This window comes from Galeopterus variegatus, unplaced genomic scaffold (genome assembly GCF_000696425.1).
Source record: "Galeopterus variegatus unplaced genomic scaffold, G_variegatus-3.0.2 Scaffold351, whole genome shotgun sequence".
NCBI lineage: Eukaryota > Metazoa > Chordata > Mammalia > Dermoptera > Cynocephalidae > Galeopterus > Galeopterus variegatus.
Window position 1 is genome coordinate 175,748 of NW_007726462.1, and position 15,008 is coordinate 190,755.

The 15,008-nt window shown below is 47.7% G+C and overlaps 2 protein-coding genes across 2 annotated transcripts in view; both read right to left on the bottom strand.

The window, feature by feature from the left end:
* Positions 1–12,558, bottom strand: part of LOC103586564 (butyrophilin subfamily 2 member A2-like) — a 78,331-nt gene extending 65,773 nt beyond the window's left edge. The window contains exons 1-8 of the mRNA XM_008567858.1: positions 12,480–12,558; positions 11,890–11,934; positions 11,120–11,440; positions 9,188–9,388; positions 9,008–9,028; positions 8,893–8,919; positions 7,971–7,997; positions 7,808–7,834 (exon numbers count right to left, since the gene is read on the bottom strand). Of these exons, the coding sequence (XP_008566080.1) occupies positions 7,808–7,834; positions 7,971–7,997; positions 8,893–8,919; positions 9,008–9,028; positions 9,188–9,388; positions 11,120–11,440; positions 11,890–11,934; positions 12,480–12,558 (748 nt within the window). The remainder of the gene's footprint in view (positions 1–7,807; positions 7,835–7,970; positions 7,998–8,892; positions 8,920–9,007; positions 9,029–9,187; positions 9,389–11,119; positions 11,441–11,889; positions 11,935–12,479) is intronic.
* On the bottom strand, positions 5,210–7,585 carry LOC103586560 (butyrophilin subfamily 3 member A3-like). The gene is made up of 3 exons (XM_008567857.1): positions 7,549–7,585; positions 7,361–7,387; positions 5,210–5,939 (listed from the first exon to the last, which is right to left on the bottom strand). The coding sequence occupies exons 1-3, from the start codon at positions 7,583–7,585 to the stop codon at positions 5,215–5,217; spliced, it is 789 nt and encodes a 262-aa protein (XP_008566079.1). The 3' UTR covers positions 5,210–5,214.
* Positions 12,559–15,008: the final 2,450 nt, after the last annotated feature.

A 15,008-nucleotide genomic window follows, 5' to 3' on the forward strand; every position in this document is an offset into this window, starting at 1 on the left:
GGTGTCCCTGGGCCTTTTTTGTCACCAGTTACTAGGTAGAATATACCTAACCACCTTAAAACAATCCTAAGCAGCACATAACTTTTTGAGATCATCAGGTTTTTTGTTGTTGTTTTTTTTTTTTTCTTTTTCAGTAGCAAGACATTTTTCATTTTTTGCAAAGCCCCGAGGACCCCCGCGGATTGTGGCGTTGATGTTAACCACGAGAAGAGGCTTGTGTGTGTGTGTGGAGAAGTGAAAATGTAAACATAAGCAGCCTTTTTTGCAAAGCCAGAGGAATCTTTTTCTAGTTCCTGGCTTTGGAGGTTGGATGGGGTTGGATTTGCCGGCAGGGGAAGGATTGAGGGATTAGTCAAGGGCTGATGGGAGGGGCAGAGAAGGAAGTGAGACAGCAGCTGCAGCAGCTGTTAAGAAGACTTCGTCATTCATTCACCACTGCTGGGTAAGAGAAGCTGAAGATACCAAGAGAGAGTCGAAAACCCTTTCAGGCATGTGGCATTCTAGTGGGGGCAGAAAGATGGAAGTGAAGAGAGACTTCCTAGTTAGGCTTTAACATCTGCCAGGAGATGGTCTGGTTGGGTCCAACCCACACCCACACATATTTTCCTCCTCACCAACATGCCCCACAGACTCCAGTCCAAAATCTAGGAAATAGATTTTCTCCACAGTAATCATCCTAAGTCTCAGTTCTCAACTGTCCCCTCAAGTGTCTAAATGCTTCCTCGGAGTCCTACGATCCCCTTTTGATTCAACTGAGAACTGTGCAGTTAACCCACTAGCAATGGACCCCCCTTGCCTGTGTCCCTCCTGCACCTGGGGCCAGCACTCCCTTTCCCATGACATTCCCCTCACCTGACCTATTCCCTCCATTTTTGCCTCTTGAAATCTTGCCTGGCCTTGATGTCCACCTCATGTAAGAACAACTCAGGATGTTCTCAGCCTCTTCTGACACTCACAGTTTCTGCTGTTTCTGTACTCTGTCCTGCATAATTGTTATTTAGGGAACAATTGTTATCTTCCCAGTAACTGGAGTGTCTGTTTCTCAGGACAGGTATCTGGCGATGTCATTCCTCTCTCCTTACAAGTAACACTCTTGACTGCGGGCCCACCCTTGACTGTGCACTCAGTTGTGGTTCAACGCACGCATGAGAAAGGTCTGTGTAGGTCATTTTCCCAACAGCATGACCTCGTTCCTTAACTCATCTGGCACCAGAGCCAAGAGCAAGGTGGCAGCAGGATCAGGCCACCCATGGTCAGTGGTTCTTGGACAGGGAAGGAGGATCAGAGGGACCCAGAATAAGATACCAAAGCAGGTTCCTTCTCTACTCTGCAGAGGGAAATCTTTGATTAGAATAAGCTACAGAAGGCCCCAAGAACTGCTTTTTGTATTGTGCTGACCCTTTAACCATCCGTTTCTCATACAGCAGCTTCACTCATCGCCTGATGCTTCTGGTTTATGATTAAAGTGGCTTCTGAGTTCAGCGACTAATGAGAATAAATGTAATTAGTATTTGATCATTCCACTCAGGACTGAGTTGCTATTGAGAAGGCACAGAAGAGGGGACTGTAAATGCTGAAGAGCCTGGACAGGCCACAGCTTTTATCTGAACAAAATGATGCTCAGGGTTTTTTTCCCCCCCTCCTAAGTATATTGGAAGCCTTTGTAGAGGCCAGGGGCTTTTGAGGCCATTTGTCCAAGAAGCACCCAGTGAAGCCAGGCCTGGGTACCTGCCACAGCTGCCCTAAGCCAGAGGGAAACAGCTGTGTTCTGAACAGGAAGAGAGTCCACTGCCCATGAGGTAGCCTATCAAGAAGCCATGTCTACTCCAGTGAGGTGTGCCACATTGGACGGTATCGACCTGATCCAATCATTCTGTCTTGGGTCCTCCAAGTCAACAGAGGGGGAGAGTCACCTTGGTACGGTTCTCCACGGACCAGCTATACATGCCAATCATGTAAGTGCTAGGACCCAGAGTGACTTCTGATCCCCTTTTCCTTTGCAATAAAATCCAATCTTTGAAAGAAATCTGGGTGTATCTCTTCCTTTGAGTCACCTCTAGCCATGGTGTCATCCCAGATGAGTCCAGACATCTTAGCACCCAGAAAAGCCATTCTTAATATTACGGTGAATATTCAGATTGAGATTCCTGACACAGAATCAACAGGCATAGTAAAACACTTGTGTAAGCTGCTAATTTTTAGGGCTGCAGCAATAGTAACTGGTATATTTACTTCATCCCAAGAGAACAAATTTCACAGAACACACAGCCGTATACTGGGTCTGTTACTGAATCCAAGTCTAGCTGCCTGCCTCCAGACAAAAACAAATAACTTGAAAGTCAAATGTTGGTGGAATAGGAAAGAATTTACAGATGTTAGGGCAACCCATCTCTCCGGTAAACCAGAAAGAGAATGGCCAGACTAAAGCCATCTCAAAGACTCAGATTTATCGAGGGTTTTTGAAAGAGGGAGTTTAGGGAATGGAATGAGGGAAATGAAAAGCAGAAGGGAGGGGGATGTGTGAGGGGCCAGGTGCAAATACTCATCAAGGCTTCATCTGACTCTGTTCTCCTCTTTGGTGTTGTCAAAGGGCCCTGCAGGATTTCTGATTTGCTTCTGGGTGGAATCAGCATAGCTTTATGGAAGTCTTCTATGGTTTCTCAGGGACTCGATTTTTATGTATCTCACGCAAGTTTGCAACCCCAGGCTGACTGGAAAACAGCTTTACTTTTATGTAAATACTGTCAGTCTGCACCTTAACCAAGGTTCAAAATATCAAATAACTATGGGAAAAGATGGAACTCAGAGAAAGGCATGTTAAGAAAAAACTGTGTCTTTTTTTTTTTCTAAAGCCACTTGGCTTTAGACCCCAACATGCCTTCAGTCCTTCTCATTCTAACAGGCCCCCAAAGGAGCAAAACATGGGAAGGTTGCACAAACTCCTTCCATCTTCAAGCCTTCTCTCTGCACTTTTGCTTCAGTCCTGTCTCTCTGCAGTCCACCTTCCTTTGATTTTCCGGACCACATTGTGAGTGGAAGAGTCCTTCCCACAATTCTCGTGCACCCCTGCTATAGGTGTAACTGATTACATGTCACTGAAAAATTCAGTCAACCTTTACTGGCCAGCCACCAAAAAAAAAAAAAAGGTCTGGCTAATTAGCTCAGTTGGTTAGAGCACAGTGCTGATAACACCATGGTCCAGGGATGGATCCCTATGTACACCAGCCAACGACAAAACAAAACAAAAATTAAAAATTCAGTGGAAACCATGAAGGGAAGTCCTCTAGCCTAGATTGGGTCAGATGTCCATCTCAGATCCAGTCCCTGTGGTGGGGCCTGGGGCCATGTGATATGGACACGTGTTGGAAGACAGGTCACTACTGCTAAATGGATGGGGGTGGAGGCATCCCTCACCTGGGGGAGAGGGTGGGCAGACAGAACTTAACCGGCACTCACCATGTTCTCAGAGGCAGAGCCCTGTAAACAGATGCTGTTAATACCTCATCCCGTATCCTCTTGGCCCATCTCAGTTCACCAATAGCTGAGGCAGACGGTTTCCTCCAAGGATAACAACTTCAGACCTCACGTGCCTGCCTTTCTTCTCCTCCACCTGAGAGCTTTCTCCAATATCAGTGGTATTTACTCTCTTGCAACGCATGGTCCAGCCTAGAAGTGCAGGAGAATTAATAGCTCCAGGGGCAACCTTCAACCAGTTCAAATAAAAGAGGATGCGCTTTGTGGGTAAATGCCCCAGGCTTACTATCCCTGAGAGGACTTTGAGATTTATCCCACAATTTTATATGGTTTCATAGAGAGTCCAAGTTCGAACCCAGTTGTCTACATGGTAACAGATCCATGAATGAGCTCTTTGTACTATTTCTCTCTTAATTGGCTTTCTCCCTACTCTGTCTCACTTTATTTCTGCACTGGTATTTCCTGGGATCACTTCCCAAATAAGCGTGGTTGGCTGAATAACGTTCCTCCCTCCAATGATGCCCACTGTGAAACTTGTGAATATGATGTATTACATGGCAAAATGGACCTTACAAATGAAATTAAGGTTATGGACCTTAAAATAGGGAGATTATTCTGAATTATATTGGTAGACTCAATCTAATCTTATGAGTCCTTGAAAGTAGGAGGCAGAAGAATCAGACAGATGCCCTGGAAGAAGAACAAAGAGAAATTCAAAGATCGAAAGGGACTCAGCCCACTGTTGCCCATTTGAAGATGAAGGAAGAGAGTCAGGAGCCAGGGTTGGCAGCCTCTAGAAGCTGGGAACAGCCCTCCGGTGACAATCTGCAAGGAATGGTGGCTTCAGTCCTCTAACTTCAAGGACCTGAATTCTTCCAACAATCTGAACAAACATGGAAACAAATTCTTCCCTAGAACCTCTAGAATGGAAGTCAGCCCGCAGACACCTTGATTTTAGCCCAGTGAGATCTATGTCAGACTTCTGACCTACAGACATGTGAGATAATAACTTTGTGTTGCAAGGAATGATTATGTTCTGTAATGATGAACATGCTAATTACCCTGATTTGATCATCACACACTACACATAGGTATTGGTATTCAACTCTGTGCCCCACAAATACGTTTATTCGATTATTTTCCAATAAACTTTTTAAACATAAAATTTGTGTTGCTTTAAGTCTCTAAGTTTGTAGTAATTCATTACAGCAGCAATGGGAAACTAATATAATAAAGATTTTTTGCAGATGTTTCAATGAGGTAAGCTGTGAAACTCTGGGGAGAGTGTGGGTGAGCAGACTTTTCAGAGTCCAGAAAAATACCAGTCGAGGAGTGACGATTACTAATAAATGTATCGAACAAATATAACTTAACCACTACATGCAAGGGAAAGGGATGCAGTGGGGAAGCAATAATAGGAATGATAACGAAGAGGAGCTTTTCTGTAGTGTCCTTCATTTGAAAGGATTATCAGTTTAACATCCACCGATGATCAAGGGTGGATAGACCCGTTTTCAGGAAGCGAATTCCATAGTACAGTTAAAAAAACCCTGAAGTTCTTCTAGCTTCCTTTCTCCCAAATTCATGTATACTGGACAATCACTAGGTTATTAGCTACACTTCTTAGAGACCTAGAACGTAGGAAGTTTGATTATGGCTCCGCGATGGCACCAAACACAAAGAACTGTCATAGGGGATAATTGAATTATTTCCAGTAAAGTGCCTCAGTCTGTGCAGTTGTCACTGGCTGCTTTGGAGGAGGACACCCTCAGCTCCAGACTGGGCAGGGAGAAGCAGAGACCTTACATCAACCTGAGGCTCCCATCTCCCATTAGCTAAGCCCAGGGTCACTGGGGTCTCCAGGGAAAGGTCAGACACTAGGTCAGGGACAAAGGGACTTTTCACTCCTTTTGACACAGGGCAAATGGTCAGGGCGGTGGGCTCGAAAGTCAGAATTCTGAAAACAGGACACAGAGGCCCAGAGAAGGAGGTGTGGGGAAAGGTGTAGACATGAGAGCCATCCAGAGCATTGTAGAACGAGACCTCTCCAGCCTCATAGTCCAGGAACACCCCCACTCTTCTAGGGGGCTCGGCAATCTTCAGTTCTGTCCTGGGCTCTGTGAGAGCACGATACTTATCCCCATCAGATAGCCCCATAGTCCAGTATCCATTCTCGGGTATCATTTTAACCCAACCTTTTCTCTCCACGTTCTCTCTACACACCCCGATGTGCCACTCTTTCCTGTCCCCCACTTCTACCTCCCAGTAATGCCTCCCTGCCGTGAAGCTGTCACAGCCAAGCACGCAGTAACGCCAATCAAATCTCTCAGGGCTGTCTGGCAGATCCTGTGGCTCCTCTGCACGCTGGACACTCCTCTGGTCCTCAGAAACAAGGAGGATGGGGTTTGCTGTGTCTGGATCCAGAATCACGTCAGCTGCAGAGAGTTTGAAGATGTGTCTGTGGACTCAGCCATTCTTCCTGGACCTCAAAACTTCAGCATTCAAGGCCTGAGCCTTGCCCAGGAGGCGAGTCCAGAGCTTGGCACCCCTAGCCTGCTCTGAATGTGACTCTAGTTACTAATATGGGAGAAGGCCTCGGGGGTCCTGTGTCCAGTGGGGAAGGGGAGTGTGAAATGACGGTCAAGGTCTGCCTAGCAAGATATCCTGACGCTGGCTCAGGAGGCAACAAGATTCCTTCCTTCTACCTTTTCCTTATTTCCTTCCCAAAATTGACCCTGCCCATTTCAGCTTTCTAGTCACATACATTTGACTTACACTTGTCACTCTACCACTCGTGAGCTGAATGACATTTCTGCATAGTCTCTCTTTCCACACATCCAAGTGATGGAACATCACTGAGCCTTACCTGAAGCATTTCCTTACCTGAAAAGTGGGGATAAAAGTACTAATCTCTAGGGTTGTATAACTCAACAGTGTAACTCACGCAGACCAGGGCAAGGCACAGAGGACGCACCTGACATGTAACAGGTGCCATGCCTTCTCTGTGCTAGGGGCTATGGTGGGGGCTTTATGTGCCCCCACATCCAACCTCTTCTGGGTCCCAGGAATCTGTCCTGTATGGACAGCATCTCTGGGCTCCCTTGTCCTCTGATTTCCTGTTGAGTGTGGCCAGTGGGAGGCCCTGGCAGAAGACTGGAAGGATCAGATGGTGTTGCTCTGACAAAGGCAGGACTCTTTGGAGGCAGCCTGTTTTGGAGCTGCAGTTTCCTCTGGCCTCCAAGAACTGCCCGCCTCCCCATCCCTCCAAGCCTAGGGCTGGAGACAGCTCCCCACTGCTGTGAGGCCTGGGACACCGCACTTTCCCTCGCTGGTTTCCCTTGACCCTGCTTTCTCCAAACCCTCTTCAACCACTTATTTTGAATATGCCATCTTTCTTGCTAGCTTTTCGGCTAATACATACTCCTTCAGTATTTACCTTACACCTCCCAGCATAGGAGGTACAATCATCGTCTAACGATGTGAAAGCCAACGCTCAGACACATTATCTCATCACAGGACACGCAGAGACACTAGGTGGCATGAAGCCCTGGAGAGGCAAAGTTCCCTGTATGCTACCTTCTCCCCTTGGCGTTTCCCATCCTCATCCCCTGCAGGGTCCTGCAGCCTCCCTCTCCCCCTCGGCTCCACCCTTCATGCCTCCTCCTTCCCATGAAGGTCTCTGGAAGCCCAGGACAGCAACCCTCCCCAGTTCCCTGGGCTCTCAGCAGGAAGGGCCCTGGACTTAGGCACACCTTTCTGATTGGGAACTAAAGCCACCCACCGAAAACTCTCCTACTTGTGGGGACTTTCCTTCCCCAAATCTCAAGAGTTGGAGAGAAAAAGGAATAGGGCCCATCAGGTTGCTGGGCTGCAGTGATTCACTCACCAGCTTGGAAGAGGGCGTCTTTCCATTCTGAGAGGAGGAGACAGACCAGGAAAAGGTCAGTATTTCTGTCGTTGCCCCCACCCCATTCTCCTCATTAAGTCCTGTCTTTCCCTCTTTCTGCATAATCTCTCCAAGGCCCAGCTTCCCTCCTCCACAGCTCTGATGGATCAGGGGCGGCGACTTCTCACTAATGGTGGACTGTGTCCCCTCTGTCATGAGGGCCATGGGCTACGTGGACAGGCTTTGCTAGGGGGTGAGCAAGTGGTCCAGCAGGGGGAGGGTTCTCTCAAAGCCTCTGGAAGAGCAGACATGGAACCCACAGAAAATGAGCGTTTGGTTTTGATCTCATTATTCCTAGTGACAACGCCAATGGGTCCCTTCAGAGAAAAGGTTGAAATGTTCGGGGCACATGTCCCAGGAAACTCAGAGAACTTCAGGGTCACTCACCAGCATAGGCTGAAGACTTCTCCCCACCTACAATGGAAGAAGCGAATAGATGTCACCTGGACTCTGCCATGTCTGGGTCATCCCCTTTCCCTTCTTTTTGCCCCCCCCCCAAATGTTCAGGGCACATGTCCCAGGAAACTCAGAGAGCTTCGGGGTCACTCACCAGCATAGGCTGAAGACTTCTCCCCACCTACAATGGAAGAAGCGAATAGATGTCACCTGGACTCTGCCATGTCTAGGTCATCCCCTTTCCCTTCTTTTTGACCTCCCCCCTTCCCTACCTTCTCTCTGTGCATGTACAAGGCTCTCCTCCCCTCTCCTCCTTCATTTCAAGTCAGGGAACATCAATGGCCCCCTAGTGATGCCGCAGGCACCGTGTGAGTGTCTTCCCACCTGTGGTCCGGCTGATCTACTGTGTGTACCTATGCTCCTGTATCTGGGAGAAGGTGTCGCCATGTCTATGTGTGTATGTGCAAGTGTACAAGATCCATCTGTCTCAATCTGTGCTATTTCCTGCCTCCTTCTGAAAAGAATTTGGGGAACTTAATGAGGAAATTTCTGGGACTAATTTTCCATAGCAGATACAGTAAGTGTGTAAGAACTGAGTCACTATAGCTACTCCTGTTTACGAGGGACAGATTTCCCCCTCCATCTTTTCCGATTTTCCCTTTCCTTATAATCGTCCATTCTTCATTCCTTCTCCGCGTCCCCCAGAGAATGTAAAGCAGCTAGTGCGGATCCTGGCATAGAGAAGGCACCTCATCTGTTGTTCCGTCCTCCTCTCCCCTTCACTTTTCAATTGTATCCTGCATTTTCCTCTGTGCTTTCTGGGGCTAAAGGGTTGTGGGCCCCTAGAGGAGAGAGATTGAAGGCCTGTGCTGTCCTTCAAATAAAATCAAATAATTGAAACAAAAGGAGAAAAAGAGACACTCCTGGGTGTCCCCCCAAACAGTCACACCTATTTTCTTTCTCACAGTAAAAGGATCTGCGGTCATTTGTCAACCCTGGGCAAAGGGCTAGGGCTGGAAACTACCCAAGCAGAGAGTCTGAGATTAGAATTGTGAGAAAATGTCAGGGCCACTCACGAGTCATGTACTGGATTTTTCTCCACTCTGCAACGGAATAGACAGGAAGAGTCATCGAGTGGCTTAAAGCACGGATAGGAAGCCACACCTGCTCTCTGGGGACATGGTAACTTACTGAGTTCCTCCTGGAGCTTCTCTGGAAAATAAGCAGAAACAGTCATGAACTGTTAGCAGAGAGGGGACCTTCTGGAAAATAAACCTTAGCAACTACACAGCGCCTGGGTGGGGATGGGGGTGAGGTGTTCGGGCGCAGGCCTGGAAGCCAGGGGTTCGATTCCCTGCCAAGGCCAGATACCTCTCGCGTTTCGTTCCTGCTCCTTTTCGGCCTGAGCCTTTTCTTTCTCTTCCTGTTCTCGATCTTTCTCCTGGGACAGAGCCTTTTTCTCCTCCTGCTGTCGCCACAGGAAGTAACCGGCCCCTGCGAGAAGCAGCAACAAGGCCAGCAGGGTCGCTGCCAGGGCTGTGATCCAGGGCTGGGCGCTCCTGAAGAAGGGGCCTGCGAGGGGACAAGGGGATGAAGGGCCTGGGCTGTGGGCAGTGGGTGGGACACGCCAGCCCCCTCCCCAGCCTGTGGGTCCGGAGCTTCAGCTGCTCACCCGCTTGGGGGGGCCGCTCATTTACCCCATGAGAGCAAGTCATGTTTCTCTTCCTAAAGGGTCAGAGCACCGTGCACGTGAGCCTGTCGCACGGATAGCGAGTGACATGAGCGCCACGAGCATGGAGATACTTTCTAATACCCAAGTCTCTCACCACACAGCCCTCCTCCTCTCTCCCCCATCGATTAGCTTCTCATTTGTCAGCTTAATATGATGGTGAAGAACATAAACTGTGGAGCCGGAGGGCCTGGGTTCTAATTGTGACTCCTCCACTTGACTAGCAGTGCGACCCTGGACTAGTTACTTAACTGTGTGTTCCTAGTGTCCTTATGGGTAAAGTGGGGTAATAATAGCACCTACTCCTGACGTTAGAGGGGTGAAATGAATGCTTAGAAAGTGGTTGACATATAGCGAGTGTTGTATAACTGTTAAATTTAGAAAACATAAATAGAAATATATTCCTACTTTTCGTCTTCTTTACACTAAAGATAGCATTCTATGTTCATTGCTCTGCATCTTGCTCTTTCTGTGTAAACTGTACCTCGGAAATTTTTCTATATTAGTATAGCGAGAATTTCCTTGTTTCCATTCACACCTGTGCAGTATTTCCTTGTATGGAAGTTCCCCATCAGGAAACATTTGCATAGCTTGTAACTTTGTGCAATCATAATGGTATGAGAAATAGCATTTCACGTGGGTCATCCCACATAGAGGCAATCTGATCTGTCAGATAAATTCCAAAAAGTAGAATTTTATTGATTTCTTTTTGGCCGCTGGGCAGTACAGGAATCCAGCCCTGGAGCTGATATTATTAGCACCATGCTCTAACCAACTGAACTAACTGGCCAGCTCCAGAATCAACAAATATGTCGTCTGGATAGACACTGGATAGCCTCCAATAGTGGTTATGCTCATGTATATCAAAAATAAAACAATTCAGGACTTGCTGGTAAGCTCAGTTGGTCAGAGCAAGGTCAAGGGTTCAGATCCTGGAATGGGCCAGCTGCCAAAAAACAAACAAAAAAAGACCCCAAAAACCAAAAAACAACAAATTAATATAGCAAATGCCTAAGAGTTGCTGCCTCCCCCATTCCGGCCATCAACATGTGTTATCAACCAACTTAGTTTTATTTTGCCAATAACATGAATGAAAAATTCTTTAATATTCGTTTCTCTAATGAGTGATATTGAGAATCTTTTTCTGTGTTATTTCCTTTTCTGTAAGCTAATAATTCATGTTCTTTGCTAATTTTTCTATTACAGTCTTCTAAACCTCCTATTTCAAGGGGATTAGCTTGTTCTTTATGATATGAGTTGTAAATACAGTTTTCCCCCATTTTCTCATTTGACTTTGCAAAGAACATACCTTGACCATTTCTATCCAATTCCCTTTGCCTGTAGCAGTTTTGGACAGGAAAATTTCAGTAAATGTTAGTGGCATAACCAGATTTATGGAGGAGAGAAGCTCCCTTGGAGGAAGGAGGAGGCTCCAGGTCCCTGCTCTGGTCCTTTTATTCACTGCAAGGACCCAGGTCAGCAGGAGAGACTCACACGGGGGAGAATCACACGCCCTCCTTCTTTCCATAGCCAAGGTCCAGCTCGGTATACCTGAGGCCCAGAAGGGTACCGACCTGCGATGGAAATCCTGGCTGTCTTTTCCTGGCTGATGAGGGAATTTTTGATGGTACAGGATGGCCCCTCCCCAGAGCCACCTCTCAGGACCACGGATGCTGCCACTGCATACAGTCCTGCTTCGTCGGCAACCACAGGCGCTGCCACAGCTGGGATGCTGTGTCCCTTGGCATCTCTCCACTGCATTTGGGGCTGGGGGTACCAGCCAGTGGAGGTGCAGTCCACGTGGATCCCTCCATCCTCATAACCCTTCATTTCCATGTGAGGATCAGAACCCAGTGCTGTGGAAGGATAAAGCAGCCTACATTCCTGGAAGCCTCCTGCACCAGGGAGGGTCTCACCAGGAGAGATGGCACAGGCACATTGGATATCTCAGTGAGGTTTCACTCAGGAGCAGTTTATAAAGTGTGGTGGTGGTGAGGGGAAAACTACATGGACTGGTGCGGTACCCCAGGGCCATTTACAATGGGATATCAGCCCCCACCCCTATACACAAAGGAGGAGAAGAAGGAGCTGCTTTGAAGACCTAAAAGATGAGAGTCTTGTGTGGACGGTATCCATGAGAGGAGTTGTGATCCTAGGCAAGGGCATGCAGCCAGCCAGAGGCAATCCTGCAGGGTCTCCCTCCCCATATCCTCTGCTACAGCTCCCCACTGTCCAAACCCAACCAGAGCCACAGGGCAAGAGACTGCACCAAGACATCTGGAACTCTGCCTCTTCCCCCAGGTCCCAGGGAGGAAACATTTCAGAACAAAACCCGGAGGCTCACCTGCAACCTTCAGCTCCACGATGGCGTTTTCATAGAATTTGCCATCTTGGAAATAACAGAGGTAGTTTCCACTGTCAGAGGCTCTGACGTTTTATATTCGGAGAGCAGCCTTCCCTGCACTGATGCCGTCTCTTAGAATCGAAGTTCTCCCTCGATAGGCTGTGACCTGTTTGTCTTCCACTTCCTTCCCATCTGCATAGACGTTCACCTCCTGCCTAAGGCTAGACCTCACCCACCTCAGCTCCATGGACTCTGCACTCATCGCTGGGGACAGGTGACAGGGCAGATCAGCATCTTCACCCACCATAGCCAGGATGGGCCCAGCGGGTCCAATCACAGCAAAGTGAGCTGGTCAGCCAAAGGGGAAAGCTCCATCAGAGGGGTTAGAGTCGGGGCCATGAGAGAAAGGGTAGTTCTCAGGCAGGGAAGACAAGGTAGAAAGAGTCCAGAGAGGAACACGAGCCTAACAGAAGCTCAGCTTGTCTCTTAATGGTGGGTGACCCTTCACTTCAGATGGGACGTCCAGGTTCTCAGTGGGCGTGAACAGGTAATGTCTGCTTCAGACACACAGAAGCAGAATCATTTCCTACCTGAGCATGGGGTGGGTAGCTGGACCAAGATGAGGTACACAAGGAGGTCGAGCAGGAGGAAGGGCCTGGAAGTTGCCATTTTCATCTGTGCTGCATATCATGACACAGCAGAACGGACGGGGCAGACACTATGTCCTGGAAGAAGACATACGATTCCACGTTGGAACCTCCACTTCCCAAGCCTAACTCAACTGTGGTGACCCAAGAAGATCCTCCGCTGTGAGAAATGTCTGTCCTAAAGTCTCCACCATTGGATTCCACCATGGAAGATCATCCGTAAAAATATGTATGTGTTTGATGTACGTGTGCTATTCCATCAGGAAATCCACCACTCTACTGTCGGAAAATACTCAGAATCCTTCCCCACACTTCCCCTGGTGCAGCCAGGTCCAGGCCTCCATCATCGCCTCTGATTAACACAGGACCCTCCTCAATGGACTCCCTTGTTTTACTTGTGCCCACACTGTGGGTGTGCCAGCTAGCATGGCTTGTTCCTGCTGTGTTTCTAGCTTGCTTCCACCTGACCACTCAGAGTTGGTGCATCCCTAAATAGAGGAAGAGCCCAGGAGAACCCCTCTGGGTGGATCCCTCAGACACAGGGCTGAGAACTGGCCCCAGGCCCCTCCCTTCCCCTTCCCTCCACTCCTGTGATGTTCCCTCCTGCTGGGAAGAAGTTGGGTTGAAAGGAGTCCAGACAAAGTGACTGGAGGGTGTCCCCTGCTGGGAGTAACACTGTGGACTCCTCCAGATGCCAACTCCTGACCATCAGCATAATCACATCACAGCCCAGCAGACTCGGCAGGATCCGGGCAGACTCCCTAGAGGTAGTCAGGGGCTGAACCCACTGCTTTTTAATCACAGGCCAGTGAGTGGGAGAGCTGGGAGTAGGACCAGGTCTCTCCCGCCTTTCCCTTCCTTCCTTCAGTCAGTCAACAAATACTTACTGAGAACCCACAATGTGCCAGGCACACTAAGTTAGTTGTTAGGGACAGCAAGAGGGTAGAAAATAGGTAATGGCACTGTGATTCACGAGCTGTGTGATCTCAGTCATGTGACAAAACCTATGTGAAATTTAGTAACACCTAAAACATTGGGAAATGTGAAAATCAAAATGTGCACAATTGGCGCAGCAATTGAATTCGTGTTGTCTAGTTCAGCACAGTAGTTCCACGAGTGCAGAGGCTGGCACTGTGGCATTGCATTTCAATGTATGGAAATAGTAGGAACCAACCAGCCCCCTCAGGAGACTGGTGAGAAGGGTGCCGGCTCATCCCTGTGAGGGAATTCCACTCCGCAATTGGAAAGAGTGGTTTGTTGTCACTAACCTGTGTAATGGAGATGTCCTAAGTGATTAACAAGCACGCTGCAGAGCTGTCCTACTGACTGTATAAGTAAACAAAAGCAAAGCTATAGACTTGTGCACACATACATGTGTAAATGCCTTCAAAAGGTCTCGAAAGCTGCATGCTGAACTGCAGACTGGAGGTTAGGGCAGTGAAAGGACACTTTGGCCCTTTGCTCCCTTTTCTTTTAAAATTATGTGAATGTTTTTAATTTGAACAATTTTACGTATTACTTAATGATAATTGTTATGAGTAATTCTAGTGAGTGGCTCATACTAGCTGGTCAGTAAATATTATCTCCTCACACCGTTTCCTCCAAAACAAAGGAGCCCGAGGACAAAGTCAGAGTCCCTGTGCCTTGGGAACTGCTTGTGAGGAGGTCTGCAAGAGTGTGGGGAGGGGTCATGATGGGACAAGGGTGCAGAGGTCTGTGCAGCTGGCTTTCCCTCCAGCCCTGCCTGAAAGCTGCTGCACCCTCAGACTAGACACTGCTTTTCACCACATCCTCAGCTCCTCAAAACTAGAGAGGGGCAGCAATTTTTATCTTGGGGTCCCTGAGCTAACAACTTCTGTGCTGTCCTCACAGTAAGAACACATTTTCAGGGCCGGCCCGTGGCTCACTCGGGAGAGTGCGGTGCTGATAACACCAAGGCCCCGGGTTCGGATCCCATATAGGGATGGCCAGTTCGCTCACTGGCTGAGCGTGGTGCTGACAACACCAAGTCAAGGGTTAAGATCCCCTTACCGGTCATCTTTTATAAAATAAAAAAAAAAAAAAAGAACACATTTTCATGTATTTTTTACGATGTTTATTGTTCTTTCTTGCTGATTATACACAATTTTGAAAATGGAGAAGAAAATAAAGGAATAAAAATTTAAATAATCTGTAGTGGTAGTCATATACTTTGCTAGTGGGAATGCAAATATTTCTGGAAGTATTTTAGCCATACATTTAGCAAGGGCCTTAAAAATTCCACTTACAGAAATGACTCAAAAAAAAAAAATCAGTGATTAACACAAAGATTTATGTTTAAGGCTATTCAACATAGTGAAATCTACAAGAGCAGAAAGTAAATACAGTTTAAATATACAAATAAAGAAAGAGGTAAATTAAGGGTTTAAATTCCCCAATTAAAAGACACAGATTGGCTGACTGGATAAGAAAGATGGACCCAACTTTATGCTG